Here is a 14,784-nt window from a genome sequence, read left to right on the forward strand (position 1 = left end):
GGACCATGGCCCATACCCAAAATTACATCTTGCATTGCTTCCAACGCTATTATGAGGCGCTTTATCAGAGTAAACTGGGAGCTGGGGACCCTGGCGTTGACACCTTCCTGGAGGGACTGACTTTGCCGAGCCTCGACGAGGAGGAGCAGGCAAAGGGATTGGGCAAGGATATAGAGCTTGGGGAAATCCGTGGTGCAATTAAGGGTATGGCACATAATAAAACTCTGGGACTAGACTGCTTACCCATTTAATTATATGGGAAATATGTCGATCTATTGGCACAGAGACTCCAGGAGGTCTACAAAGAGGCCAGGGAGACGTGGCAGTTACCCCAGTCAATGCAGGAAGCGCTGGTGATCCCACTGCTGAAACCAGGGAGGGAAAGTGAGACCACGGCCTCCTATAGACCGCTCTCGATGTTAACCACCGACTATAAGATACTGAGCAGCATTCTGGCAGCCCGGTTGTACCCTATATGACCGCACTGGTCTATGAGGACCAAGCTGGCTTTATACCAACGCGGAATACTTCCGCAAACATCAGGAGACTAGTGAGGGTACTGGACAGTGCTCATTCGGAGGCGCACAAACCAATGATACTGTCAGTGGACATCGAGAAAGCTTTCGATAGTCTCGAGTGGGAGTACCTATATAAAGTCCTGGATCGATTCGGGCTAGGTGAGGGCTACCTGCAATGGACGAAGGTACTGTACACCTCTGCGGTGGCCAGAGTGAGGATAGGTTTGGTAATATCGTCACAGTGCTCGGTAGAGCGGGGAACAAGGCAGGGATGACATCTTGGGCCTGAGAGTCAATTGGACCAAAACATGCCTGTTCCCGGTGAGACATGGGGAGACCAGACCGCGCTTAGCCCGCACGGTACACTGGGACCCCACCTGCCTAAAATACTTGGGCGTGCACGTCTATCACACGGCGGCGGATATGCTGGAGGGGAATGTAGGCCGAGGCGTGCAGGCGCTGAAGGGTAGCATAGCCTTCTGGACCACGCTCCTGTTATCTGTCACGGGCCACATATCCCTCCTAAAAATGGTGGCACTCCCCAGTTTCTTGTATTATTTTCGTACATTGCCGGTGTGGATACCTAATTCCACTTTCAGGCTGCTAAAGTCCTTAATAGTGTCCTTTCTCTGGAGCACGGGACGGCGCAGAGTGGCACAGGCAACACTCATACGACTCAAGGCTGAGGGTGGACTGGCGGTCCCAGACTTTGAGCTATAATATATCGGCTCAGCTACAGGTCTTCACTCAAGAATTAGCGCATGAATTTAGGGGTCCGGAACACCTGAGAGACAGGGGGACACCACGCCACATCCTTTCCTACATAGCTTTGCAACAGAGACCTAACTGAGAAGAAAACGATCAGACTCTGCTGGAATCGCTCTCAACGCAGAGCAGGAGTGCTTCATCCATACGCTCCTGAGATGCCGCTTGGGATGATTACGGCATTACCTCATGGCGGGGACTGGTCGCGACTGCAGAATTGGGATGAAGCTGGGGTGAAAATGTTGGGAGACCTTTAGGAGGATGGAGCCATGCTGCCCTTCCAGACTCTCCAGGAGAGATTTGACTTGCAGAGTGGAGATTTTTTGCTCCATGCAGCGGTGACTAGAGCGATGCAATCCCTAATGCTGATGTTTATGTGCAACCCCGTAAGGCTTTACTATACAAAATACATTGATTTGGGGGAATATTCAGCATGTGGTTAAGTAAACAACAGTACCACGTCTTACAGCACAGTTCAAAGATTTTGAGTAAGTCATATTCCATCATACATCATTTGAATGTAATTTAACACCTCATATTGATCAACCCTTCTGCAGAACTGCCCTTTCTAATTTCGAAGGATTTTCCTCTCAGACATTCCTGAGCATATACTGAATTTATTCGAAAAAGCCTTATGTTGTGTTCTGTCTTTAGAACACAATAGGATTTAAGATGGACAAGAGTAACCGCAAGCAGCGGTCACTGACTTCTCTTCTAATTAGACTTGAGGGAAAATTAGTATCCAACCATAGCACAAAACAGTTGCTATAATGCATTAAAATATGCTTCCCTGCTGCTACAGGTTTTATTCTTAGGAAGCAGCCATTCTTTGCATAGTTGTGAAAAAGACTGATTATTGGAATTGTACAAGAGGCACAGAGGACATCACTAAATAATTTCTGTTCACCATTATAGATCAAGTGACGGAACTGGTAAGATTTTCTAGCCAAGTTCAAACTATCACAATGAGTATCTAAATATTTAAATGTGCTTGGGAGCGAAGTGTCTTCATCACAACGCCTGATTTGGTTGAAATCAGATTGACAAAGTAAGATCCAATCTGGCTCAATGCCCTTAAAAAGCTAAGGAAAAAGTAACATACTTAAGTGTAATTCAGATACCTGGCCACGTCTGGATCCTGTTTAAGGAGTAGTAATATTTGCTCAGTGTTAATAAAGAGGGCCCAGCAGGGGAAGCAGAACAGCATCAGAATAAGGATTCCCCTCTGCAGGATCGTCCCAACTCGTTTCAAATTCTTTCCCCCGTAGGTCTATAGGATAGAATACAAAACAAAGAGAAGTAAACACTAAGTTGTTGAAGTACACAAACGAATTTCAGGGAAAAGTTACATTATTCTTTATAACCCTATAAAAGCATAATGTGCCTGTAAAAATGGCCATATCCAATGTGACACCAGAAATTCGGACCACGACGCACCATGACAAGGCCAAGTCCTAATCTAACAGGTCCAATCTAAGGTCCTTCTATGGTGGTGACATTTTTTAAATTAGAAATGTGAAGGTTAAAGATAAACATTTTTAGCCGAAATACCGACTCAAAAATATTGTGGCCCAAAATAATTAAGGTAAGTGCTTTGTTATTGTAATAGATTTACCATTACATCAGAGTGTAAAATAATGTTTATTTATTAGCTTTTTTTTAATTATAAAAGTTATTGTAAAATTATTATTTTTGAAAAAATACTCAACTATACTTTTTGGGAGGGTTGTTTTGAGATTTGTTGTTTTAAGAGAGTTAGGTGGTAGAGGTTGTTATTATTTATATATTTTAATTGATTTGTTGCTAATTTTATGCATTTGAATTCTATATTTTTGAAAAGATTTTGTATTTAAAGTTAAGTTTGTTGTGGGGTTCATTGGGGTATTGGGTGGGCAGTTTTGTTTTCAAATACTATATTCATTTACGTGGACTAATTTTTTTTATGTTTCAAATTGTTTCAATGATGTATGGTTTGTAGAGTAATTTATTCTATTCTTAAGGCAGGTGTAGGGTTTGAGGGATTGGGAAGTTGTTTTTTTATTTTAAATAAAAGATTATTGTATTATGTTGATCATTTATAATGCAACACATTTTATTTTAAATTAATTTAAACTGAGAAATATTACTTTCCCCAATGTTAATTAGACTGGAGTTCGAATAATATATACGACCATCTCTGAACCATCCTAATTTATGTACTTTCCTGGACTGGAATTGGACTTGTGTTAGCATAGTAAATCTGACCTCACCAATTTATGCACTTTCCCCAAAGTTTATTATTCTGTAGTTACAATAGTAAATCTAACACCCCCCAATGAATGCACTTTTCCCACTGTTTGTTATGCAGGAGGTAGACTATATATTAAATCTAACCTCAATCCAATACAATGGTTCAGCACACCACACAGTATACAATTGACAATAATAGTTAAAACAGTAATCAGGAAAAGCAATTCAGTAGGACTTAAAGTTTTCTTTCTTGCTATTGATCATTACGTGAGAAGAGCACATAACACTTAGCAATGGCGTCCATAACCGTGATAAATGCATCTATTAATCTTTTATAAAAGCCGGTTTTACATTGGGCTACAACCAATGTATTGCTAGTCTTTCGCTATAACGGTGGTGTTAACAGGGTGGTATAGCAATGCTAAAAACATCAGGAGAAATAACTCACAATTACGTTTTATTTCCTTTTGTGCTAAAACGCCATTTTATAATAACGATAAAATAAGATAGCGCGTTTACAACGTTTAAAACAATATGGGCAGTACATTGTAACCTTCTAAAGATAAAACTATGAAACTAATGCTCCTTAGCAAAATACTAGTTCTCAGTTTGAGTTTACTACAAGATGGCGGCCGTTTTTACAAGCTTTGTTGCGCCCGTGTATAACGAGCCCCCACTGGGATACAGCTGATGCTAATTTGCGGGCTATTTAAACCCATAATTCCCGCATGTATCTCGAACCACCAACTCGAGACTGGGACCGAGGGAGAACGCCACGCTGTTCGTGTTTGAAGTAAGTGAAAGACTGGGGGAGCTTTGAATCTATTATTAGAAATGCTGGCATTTTGCCTCCCCCTTAGATTAAACACTCTATTTTAACGGGGGTTGGGAACTTTCCGTCTCCGTCAAATGGCACTGTTGTTTTATTTAGATGGACGTATGATCAATTTGAGGAGAGAGAGTCAGGATCCTTTCAGTCTCCGTTTGGATACTTATAATCAAGTGGGGGAAAGGATCACTAGTCCTGCGTAAACCAAGGTTTGCAGGTACGTAACAGGGTGTATCCCAATAAAAAGACCCTCATACACGTGTTTTAAAGTTCTTGGGTTCTCGTAGCGGTATATGATGTGTCCCCGCTCTTGTTTTACACGTGCGTGCGTAATCCTTGGGTCAATTCTTTGTGTGCACCCTCCGCCAGGAGGTTTTACCTTTGGTTTAAGGCAGTAGTGATCGTAGAAAAGTGGGTGGTGGGGTAGTGGTGACAGTTTTTTTTAAAAACCCGGACAGCCAGATAAGGTACTTTAATCGGTCTGGATTCGGGTACAAATTATTCAAAATTGTGCTTGTGAGACTTGGCCCTTTCCCCAAAATTTTTCACCTTTTATTCCCCTTTTAATTTAGAATGCTCTCATGGTAACAACAATGTATAGGCCTTGTGTAGTGAGGAAAGCCCTGTGTAGCTTAAAACTAGTGTTAAAATGCAGGTGTCTTATACCCCTAACATGGCTGCCACTGACCACTGCTGCTGCAGCGGGGTTTAGAGGGCGCATTCTAGTGGCTAGGGCCTGGCTGGAACCCTCCAAACAATGTATCGACTTAGCCTGCCAGCCTGCCCACAGGTAGAATGGTGGAACCTCCTGGAAGCCTCTGGAACCTTCTGGAAGAGGTGAGGTGACACCAACTGCCACTACCAACTGTCAACTGGCAGTATATAAGGAAAGGGAGGGAGACTTTCCTGTCAGAGTGACTGAGGGGAGACCTGGGGGAGGAACCTACGCAGGAGTTTAGGCAGAGGGGCCTAGTCAGGGACTATGATACTGGAAGTGACAGGGCTTAGAGTGCTGCCTTACAAGTATTGAGGACTCCTGTAAATCCCCCCTGACCTAGCCCAGCGGAAGGGAACCCCCAGGGACCACTTGAAGGGATTGGCTGAGAAGAACTTGGAACACCAGCCACCAATTTATCCGCCCCTTCAAGGAACTAAGAAACTAAACATCTAACCTAAGGGCGCAAGAAACATCACGCCAAGGAGAAAACTAAATCACCCAGGACTTTTGAGGAACTACCCAGGTTGGTGCTGTGTTGCTCCCTGTGCCCCCTGACGCCACCTGGGGGTCCCTGCGCTAACCTGCCACTGCTGTGTGGCTTGACCTGTGAACTGCCTTTATTTAAAGTCAGCTACTGCTGAAGCGCTAGCCTCCAGAACTGCCTGAATTTGGCCCCAGCGCTAAGGCTGTCATCTGCTGTGCCCCTGAAAGCGCTATAGTCTATTGGTGTAAGCGCTATTGACTGCCTATATTAAGCGCTGTCTTTTTCCCTCATCTGGAGAAGCGCTGTGGTAGTGCCTCAAGTGCTTTCTTGTGTGCCCCCAGAGGAGCGCTGTGAGGAGGAATGCGCTGTACCACCCCTGCTGGGCCTCCATCTGAGCGCTACGAAGTAATTGATGAGCGCTGTGGTAATTGCCTGTTGTGGCCCATCGGAGCGCTGTGAAGTGCCTGTAAAGCGCTGTGAAGCAATCTGCCCAAACGTTGTTGATCGCTCCTTTGATGACCCCTGCTGAAGCGCTGGAGGAATGCTGTAATCTGCCCTCCCCCAGGAGCGCTGTAAAGTGCCTGTAAAGCGCTGCCCTTAAAGCGCTACGAAGTCCCCTCCAAGCGCCTACCTGTAGCCCCCTAGCGAAGCGCTGTGATCCCCGAGGGCCCCTGCTGAGGCGCTGACTGGGCATTCACCGCCGCGGGCCCGGTTCGACTGTTGGGCCTTCCTGCTGTTAACTGCCTCGTTGCGGCGGCCCCCGATGTGAGGAGAGGGTCGCCGGAGTCCGTGAGGGCCGCGTTAGGCCCTGAGGCAAGAACCCCCGCCGGAGTTTCAATCAGGCGCACTAGGCCGCTGAGGCCGAGGAGATCCTGTGTCATGTGACGGGGGAACGCCGCCGTGTCACCGGCCACGCCCCCGTCATTGCAGCCTGAGACTGAGGGAGACTGCAGCGCCAGAGGTCGTAAAGAGCAAGAGCCCTCTCCGAAGTGTTGTGTCTCCCCCAAGGATGTCCCTGAATGAACCCCGGGCCCCCGGAGGCAGAGCGAGGCCCGGGAACAAGAGGAGCTACAACCGGAGGGCTCCAGTGTGGGGTAGGAGCCCTCCCCTTTTGCCTGTGATCACCGCAAGGGGCCCGGAGAAGGCCTGAAGCGACAGGTAAATCCCGGGGAGGAGGGCGGAAGGTCTTGAGATCGCCCCTCCCCGGGAGAACACTGGTACCCCCATTGTGCCCCGAGTGACTGTGGGGCCCCTCAACGTGGATTTAGGCGGCCCTGGCCGGAACAAGGGGAAATGCTTGGTTGCCTGATAAGGCTTGTTAATTCAGCCTATCGTGCTGTTCCCCTACACCAGAGAGTTGTTAGCCCGGCCCCATAAGTTGTTTTAAATGAATTGTCGAATGAAATGCCCGCTCTTGTTATTTGCAGGGCCTTAATTAAAAGCTTCCATGAAATGGTTTTTATGCAACATTTTGACGCCAGGTTGTAATGCAAGGTTCTAATGCCCTGTTTTCAATTAAAGTGCTTTATTCCATGCACAGCGAAATGCTCATTTAGAGTGCTTCATAAAATGCATAATGAAATGCTTATAGGAGCCTAGTGAGATACTTGGGGGGCTGAGTACTGGAATGAGGGTAATCTCCCAATAAAAAGCTGATTCCTAAACAAGGTACTGGTTATTGTTACCTAAAGGAAATGGGTACCCTTGCCTAGTGAATTGGGGCCCGAGCTCTAATTAGATGTTTTGCCTTTATAAGGGGTACTACCCTGATGGAATGCTTGGTTGATTGCAGATGTTACTCCGGTTCCTTCCCTGTAATGTTTACTCCTGATTAGGGGGATGTTACCTATGCTTGGGGAAGAGTTTTGAAGTGGTTATTCCTGCTTGAAGCCAGGATTATTCTGAACTATAGAAGTTTTATTACACCCCTGCCCCAGTGTACTAACCCCTACTTATTTACAGGGTTACTCTTGGGTGGTGAAAGGGTTATGCCTGCTTAATGTAGGTATTAGAATGTTGATTCTGACCTGGGAGGTGGAAACGCCAACAGCTGCATAATGAACTGTGTCTGCTGACTAACGAAACATTTATTCATGTTGGTTGAAAGGTGGAGCACATGCCTACAGTTTTGGAGTGAGGTGCTCCTTGCTTTAAAGAAATGTTTAGATTTACTAAAAGGTTTTACATGCATAAGCCAAGTCCACTAAACTCAGGCTAGTTTGCTAAAATGCTGGTTTTCCCCAGTGAGGTGTTTTATTCCTAAATAAGGAGATGGTTAAACCTACACAAGGGGATATTTATTTTTAATGAAATGTTTTGCCTCTTCAGTGCTATATTTACTGAAAGCTACAGTTATTTATTTACCTATTTATGTTTAGTGAAACATGGGTGAAATACCTGCAGGAACAAATGCCATGTTATTTGGTTGTCTCCTTAATGCATTTTTACAGGTGCTGTCAAGAAGCAAGGCGAAGGATAGGCCTGTGGTTTTCCTAAAATATATTCACCTAATATCTGATATTTATTGAATATTTACTATTTATCTAACTAATATTTATTGATCCAATATTTAATATCTATTGATTATTTAATATCTATTCATCCAATATTGATTGCAAGTTTTGAGACATATGTATTTTAAATGAACTTGTGATTTCCCTGATCCTGCTCTATCTATCTATCTATTTATCTTAATACAAATTACTTGTTTTTTATACAAGCACTGCAGTGAAATCATTTATTGTGTGCCCATGTTTCTGTCTCAGTGTGAGTGTGTGCTGCATGATCACTTAACACATGTGCTTTCGGATGCCTACCCGCTCGTGCCATGCTACCCTAGGGCACTGGTGACCAAAGTTCCAACAGTGCTGCTGTGGAATCTGTTATGAATTCAAGCGCATTGTTGCTGGGCAGAGTCGGCACAAGTATGCAGGCAAGGATGAGAAGGAACCAGTGAAACCTCCATCCTAAAAGCCGCGACCCCCGAAGAGGCAAATTGCTCTGTTTGTAGAGGTACAATGCGACCTTCTACTGCCAGAAGAATCAGGTTCTAAATTTACCTATTCTTTTCACTATTAGTCACTTCACCACCCCCTGGTCCTGAAGAAAGCCTACTGACCTTTTGGCACTTACGGCTGAAACATGTCGACCTTTTTAACCACAATTATAAAGTGCGCTTGAATTCATAACAGATTCCACAGCAGCACAACTGGCGAAGGGTGCACACAAATACTTGACCCAAGGATTACGCAAAAAGGGTCAGGCTCAAGCAGGAGCCCTGCGGGACCCCCTTGTATCGTTAGTAGTGGTGGATTTAAAGGTTCCCATAGTGACAGTCTGAGTTCTGTCAGTCAGAAAGTTGGTGACCCACTTCAGGGTCAGCCCTCGAACGCCTATATCCTGGAGTCTATCTAGTAGAATCTGATGGGAAATGGTATTTCAATGCAGCTCACAGGTCAAGCAGCACTAAAAGTGCTGCTTGACCCTTGTCCAAGGCCATACGGATGTTGTCAGTAACCTCAATAAGGGCAGATTTGGTACTGTGCTTAGCCCGAAAACCAGATTGAGAAGCATCAAGATGGTTAGAGGTTTCCATGTACTTGGACAAGTGTTTATTGATATGTTTTTCAATTAGCTTGGTCTGCAGGGGTAGTAGAGATATAGGTCGGTAGTTGGTGAGTTCAGTGGTGGGAATCTTGGTTTTTTTTCCGTATGGGTATAATTTGAGTGTTTTTCCATGCAGGAGGGAGGCTACCAGAACATAGGGAACTATTAAGGATAGAACAAATGGGAGGGGCGTGCTGGTCAGCAAATTTGGCCAAAATCTTGGTGGGGATGATGTCCAGAGGGGAGCAGGATTTGGTAGTCTCAAGGAGGGATATGACTTCCATAGGACTGAGATAGGGGGAAGGAGTGTAAATGTGAGAAGATGATGTGTTTGTCAGAGGGCCAACAGTGGTGGGGGAGGAGATGGTGTTGGCATAGATGATATTATGATAAATGGAATCTATTTTTTGAGTGAGATAAGATGCAACATTATTGCATAGCGACTGTGAGGGAGATTCCGCAGTATCACAGGCACTGGGGTTGGAATAGGACTTAACTATATTAAATAATGTCCTGGAGTTGGTACCAGCCTGCTCCAATTGATGAGCAATATGGATTTTGCTCGCATTTTTGATGTTTTTAGGATTATTATGATTATTATTATTATTGCATTTGTTACGCGCGACAGCTACCCACAAAGGGTTTCCCAGCGCGAAATTTGTGAAGAAGTCTGAGTCTGAAAGAGGAGACTGCCTAGATGTTAAATAGCCAGGTTTTTAAGATTTTGCGAAATTTAAAGTAGTTGTCTTCGCTACGTACTAACAAAGGCAGGGAATTCCATAACACGGGCCCTTGATATCCAAAAGAACGACCACCCATACGGGACAACTTGATTTTAGGGATGACAAACTTTCTTTGAGTAGTGGAACGCAAGGAGCGAGAAGGGCAGTAAGGGCGGGCAAGCTGCATAAGGTATTTCGGGGCTTTAGCGGAATTAATTTTATGCATAAACATAATGCTTTAAACTTGATTCTATTTTCAACCTTCAACCAGTGAAGGTCTCGAAGATATTTGGTAGTGGGGGTATATCTAGGAATCCTGCATATTAGCCGAGCCGCTGAGTTCTGGATTACCTGTAGTTTACAGGTGGTTGCTTTGTTAGAGCCTAAATATAGGACATTCCTGTAGTCAATCCTTGAAGTAATCAGGGCACTGACCACGGTTTTCTTTGTATGCTCAGGCAGCATCCAGCATATCTTTTTTAACCATTTTAAAATGACGAAGCACGTGGTTGCAGTTCTTTCAGCTTGTTTGTGCATCTTAAGAGTCATCAATGTTGACACCTAGATTACGCGCCTGTGAAACTGGAACAGGGAGCCTGCCCATCTCATTTGGCCAGTGTTTTGGGCCCCACAGGTCTTTATTTTTACCTAAATTGATAACCTCCGTTTTTCCCCGTTTAGTTGGAGGAAGTTATCCTGCATCCAACCAGATATTTTCATTAAGCCGCTTTTTAGGGTGGATGGGGCATCCATATTCTCAGATGTAAGAGAAAATTAGCTGTGAATCATTCGCGTATGAATACATTAATAGACCTGCTTCTTCAACTACCTTAGCTAGGGGGCACATATATAAATTAAATAAAAGGGGACTTAATATGGAGCCCTGGGGTACGCCATGCTCAAAAACATGTGCATCTGAGCATGCTGAATGCGAGAAGACCTGTAACGTCCTTCCAGTTAGGAAGGAGATGAGCCACTCCAACGCTGACCCACGAATACCGAGGGAGCAAAGCGTGTTGATTAAGACCGTGTGTGACACAGAATCAAAGGCAGCGCTTAGGTCGAGCAATATCAGGGCCACTGTCTCACCTTTGTCTATGAGGCCCCGGATGTTTTCGGTGATTCCTAATAGCGTGGTTTCCATCGAAAAACCTGCTCTAAACCCAGATTGACAAGGGGGCAGCAAGTCTTGCATGGTGACAAATTCTGTCAAGACTTGATTCACATGCTTCTCCAGAATCTTGGAGAAAATGGGTAATAACGAAATGGGCCGAAAGTTAAAGGGCTGATTGGGATCTCCTCCCGCCTTCTTTAAAAGAGGGTGAATCATGGCGTGTTTCCAATCAGAAGGTACGGTGCTCTCTTGCAAAGAGGTGTTAAGTAGATTAGTAATGATGTCAAGTGATTGAGGTCCAAGGTTTTTAAGTATCGCACAGGGTAGAGGGTCTTTTGGTGATCCTGATTTGATGGTGCTAAGTAGTTTAGTTAAAGTTTCAGTATTTAGTCTAGGCCAGCTATCCAAGATGCTTCCAGGAATCTGAGGCACATCAATATTGGATCTGTTGGTAGTGTTATCGGCAGGTAGAGGCAGATGTGTAGTATCAGGGTGGACACCACTCATCTGGGCTGCCATAATTCCTTGATGGATTTTATCTACTTTTTGTATGAAAAAAGACGCTAGAGCTTCACATTGTATTTTGTTTAGGTCTGGGGGTGCAGCTATGGTTTTGGATCCTGCTAGTTCTTTTACCAATTTAAACAAAGTTTGGGAGCGATTTAGGGCCCCCGCAATGGTGGAGCATACATAGTCTGTTCGTGCCTGATTGCAGAGGCTCCGATATTTAGTTAATTTGCTTTTGTACTCTTTTTTCATCTCCAGTGAATAGTTTTTCCTCCATGATAGGATGCGAAGGCAATTTTGTAACTAGATTGGTCTTGTTCTCTGTGGGAGAGTCCCCATGTCCATTCTAATTTCTTTCACCAACTCTTTTCAGGGCGTAGGGCAGGGGAATACCAGTCAGAAGCAACAGATTTGGGGGAGTGGGTGAGCAACTTCAAAGGTGCTGCCATACATTTCCTACATTTCTCAGTATGGGAAAAGATCAATGAAGAGTTGTTGAAAACCCTTAAAACATTCAAGTTAGTAGGTTTGCACAGACTCAAAAGGACATTCTAACCCTGGAACGATTTCTTACAAGCTACCTTCAGTCCCAGTATGTAGCTGCGGAAATGTGGCAACGTAAAGGGATTGCAAGTATTCAAACACTTCTATGGTATGAGCCCTGGCATAATCAGAGAGGCTATATCACAACTCTTATATAATGAGATTGCTGCCATAATTTGTCGCGGCATTACATGGCCCCAAAGGGACAAGTGGATTTTGTTACAGGACCAGTAGATTTATGAAGCAAACTGCCCCATGGACAAGCAGATATTTCATTAAATTACACCCCCCGAAAGTGTGGCTGTGAGAAAACTCCTAATATGCTTGTCGGGCCCCAGTAGCCCGCCAAGCATATTGCGGCCTCAGGCCCACGACGCAACAGCCGGGGAACAGCAGTTTCTCTGCAGTTGCAGTGGATACGGTGGTCCCAGAGAGGTCTGCCCGCATTAATCGTAAATGGGCAGTCGGGAGACTGCCACCGTGAGTCTGGCGGTCCGTGGACCGCCAGACTCATAATAAGGCCATTACAATTTATGAACTGGATTTTCCATAGTCCTCTTCTCTAATATTGTCATTACTTCAAGGCAGGTCCTTTGTTTGGATTCATGAACTCTGCACTATTTACTACAGTTTGCATTATATACACACACCTGCGCAAAGTCGATATTTTTGTCCATAATACTTTTGTAGTCTAGATGCTCATTCTTGTACTTCACGCAAAGTATTTATAGCCAATAGTTTGGTCTCAATATTTATTTAGCGTTATTTTGTATTATGGTATTTTTTAGGACGATATTCTACTTTCCAACCAAATCAGAAAGGGCTCAGAAAGGGCTGCACCCTCAGTAACGGCTGGATTTAACTGAAGCTTGGATCCAGTTCATTTATTAACATGCAGTAAAGTGTCACTTATAGCTTGGGTTCATAACAAACTTTATGGGTATGATTGATGTACGGCGATAATAGATTTGTTACCGTCAGTTTTTGTTTTTCAATAAAATTATCTAAAAAATCAACTATATAGCCAGAGTTTTTTTGTATAGGGATCTAACACTCCTGAACAATTTTCTCCTGCCTCCTTGCATTCTTACTGCCCTATTCGTAGAGAACCTAACCTGTGATCCTCTACAGTTGGGACAGAAAGGGAGCATTAGTTAGATTTTCTTGAAAGATTACATGTACTTTTTGCAACATCCTTATGAAATACACAATGAAGCACTTCGAGTAATGTTTATCTTGCTGTTGTACGCAGAATTTTATTTTGGCCAAAGCATTTAAGTTCCCTTTTTCGAGGTGCAATTTCACACATACATTAATTTACCTAATTATGAATTAATTTACCACTTAACTGACACCTTTCTGGTCATAAACACGAGTATTTTGAAAAATACAAAAAACCCTAGTGAAATCCAAAATCAAAACAGTACAAAAAACCCTAGTGAAATGCAAAATCAAAACATCAGTTTATTCACTGACATTCTTACACATAAAAATGGTCCCTTCTTACCTGGGATATTAGGGTGTCACAGGCGGAGGACAGTCCTGAACCAACTGATATTCCAGTAACATTTATTATCTGTAAACCACATGACAACAATTAGCATTCACTTTTAAAAAAAAAATGTTATACAAACTTTAGAAAAGCTTTGGATTTATGAGTGAGGTACTTTGAATATTTCTCTGGCTTTACTTTTCGTTTCAACCCATGCAGATTTTCATAATACCATGCACATTCTGCTATTACAAGTACCCAGCATTCTCGATGGCCTGAATTACAAGACCTTGAACCCACGGACATCTTGAGGATTTTGGGGGACACGGGCCAAACAATTTGGGGACTCCTGCTCAGAACAACTAATTTGTTTATATCATTTTCTGCTCATTCACGACGACTTTCGTCGTATCACTGACAACCCTTGGCTAGCTTACACCCTAGCCGAACCCTTTAACAGTTGGTAAATTATTAGAGTGCATAAGAGAAACAGAAAAACAAGTGGCCTTAAAAAGCCTGCTGCATGTGGTTCAGTGGAGTGTCCATCAACTTTCAGGCCTGTGCCATGGAGTGTTTTTTTGTATTTATTTCTCTCTCAGAGGACCTATGAATTAGGAACTGTACCAGCCCAGCAGCGGCTCCAGATGGATGGTTCAGTCATGGTTCAGTCATGAAGGAAGCACAGACTGCTGCTCTGCAGTGCATAGTGACACACGTGGCCTACCCTCGGGCCATACCTTCACAAATGCACTCCCCAGCTAAACTGCACCCAAAAAAGAAGAAAGGATAGTGAGTCTACCAAGCCATCAAGCCACAATGTGTGGGGTGGCTATACGGTCAACATTATTTGGGCATATTTACCGCAATCTGTGCTGAATGGGACCGGTATTAGGAGTCAGCAGGCTGGTCTGGCAGCAGCTCCACAAGGACGATGCATTCACAGAGGGCACATACAATGACAATCTTTACTGCACAGTAAGTGCCAAATGCTGCATAACGGCAAAGGCCTGGGAAGTTGGGCTGGGTCTGTGAAATTAGAAAGTTTAAAGTGCTTGCTAAATGTAGCCAGATTCTAACAGGTATTTCTTGATTAATAACTATCTCTCAAGTAGAAGCTGGGATGATCGGACAGACTTGGCTTGCTGGAGAAAAAAACAAAAGTAAGTAAACAAACTGGTTATTGTAAAACTCTAAGCAGCCTGGGGCTGCCCTGAAAGCTTAAAGAAGGTCCCCCTTGAAAGGTGGTGGCCCTGGGTC

At 44.0% G+C, this 14,784-nt stretch overlaps 1 protein-coding gene across 1 annotated transcript in view; it reads right to left on the bottom strand.

The window, feature by feature from the left end:
- Positions 1 to 14,784, bottom strand: part of LOC147730242 (multidrug and toxin extrusion protein 2-like) — an 832,471-nt gene that overhangs the window by 708,164 nt on the left and 109,523 nt on the right. The window contains exons 3-4 of the mRNA XM_086955003.1: positions 13,543 to 13,611; positions 2,405 to 2,553 (exon numbers count right to left, since the gene is read on the bottom strand). Coding sequence (XP_086811129.1) covers positions 2,405 to 2,553; positions 13,543 to 13,611 — 218 coding nt within the window. The remainder of the gene's footprint in view (positions 1 to 2,404; positions 2,554 to 13,542; positions 13,612 to 14,784) is intronic.

This window comes from Lissotriton vulgaris, chromosome 2_1 (genome assembly GCF_964263255.1).
Source record: "Lissotriton vulgaris chromosome 2_1, aLisVul1.2, whole genome shotgun sequence".
In the NCBI taxonomy this organism is placed as follows: domain Eukaryota; kingdom Metazoa; phylum Chordata; class Amphibia; order Caudata; family Salamandridae; genus Lissotriton; species Lissotriton vulgaris.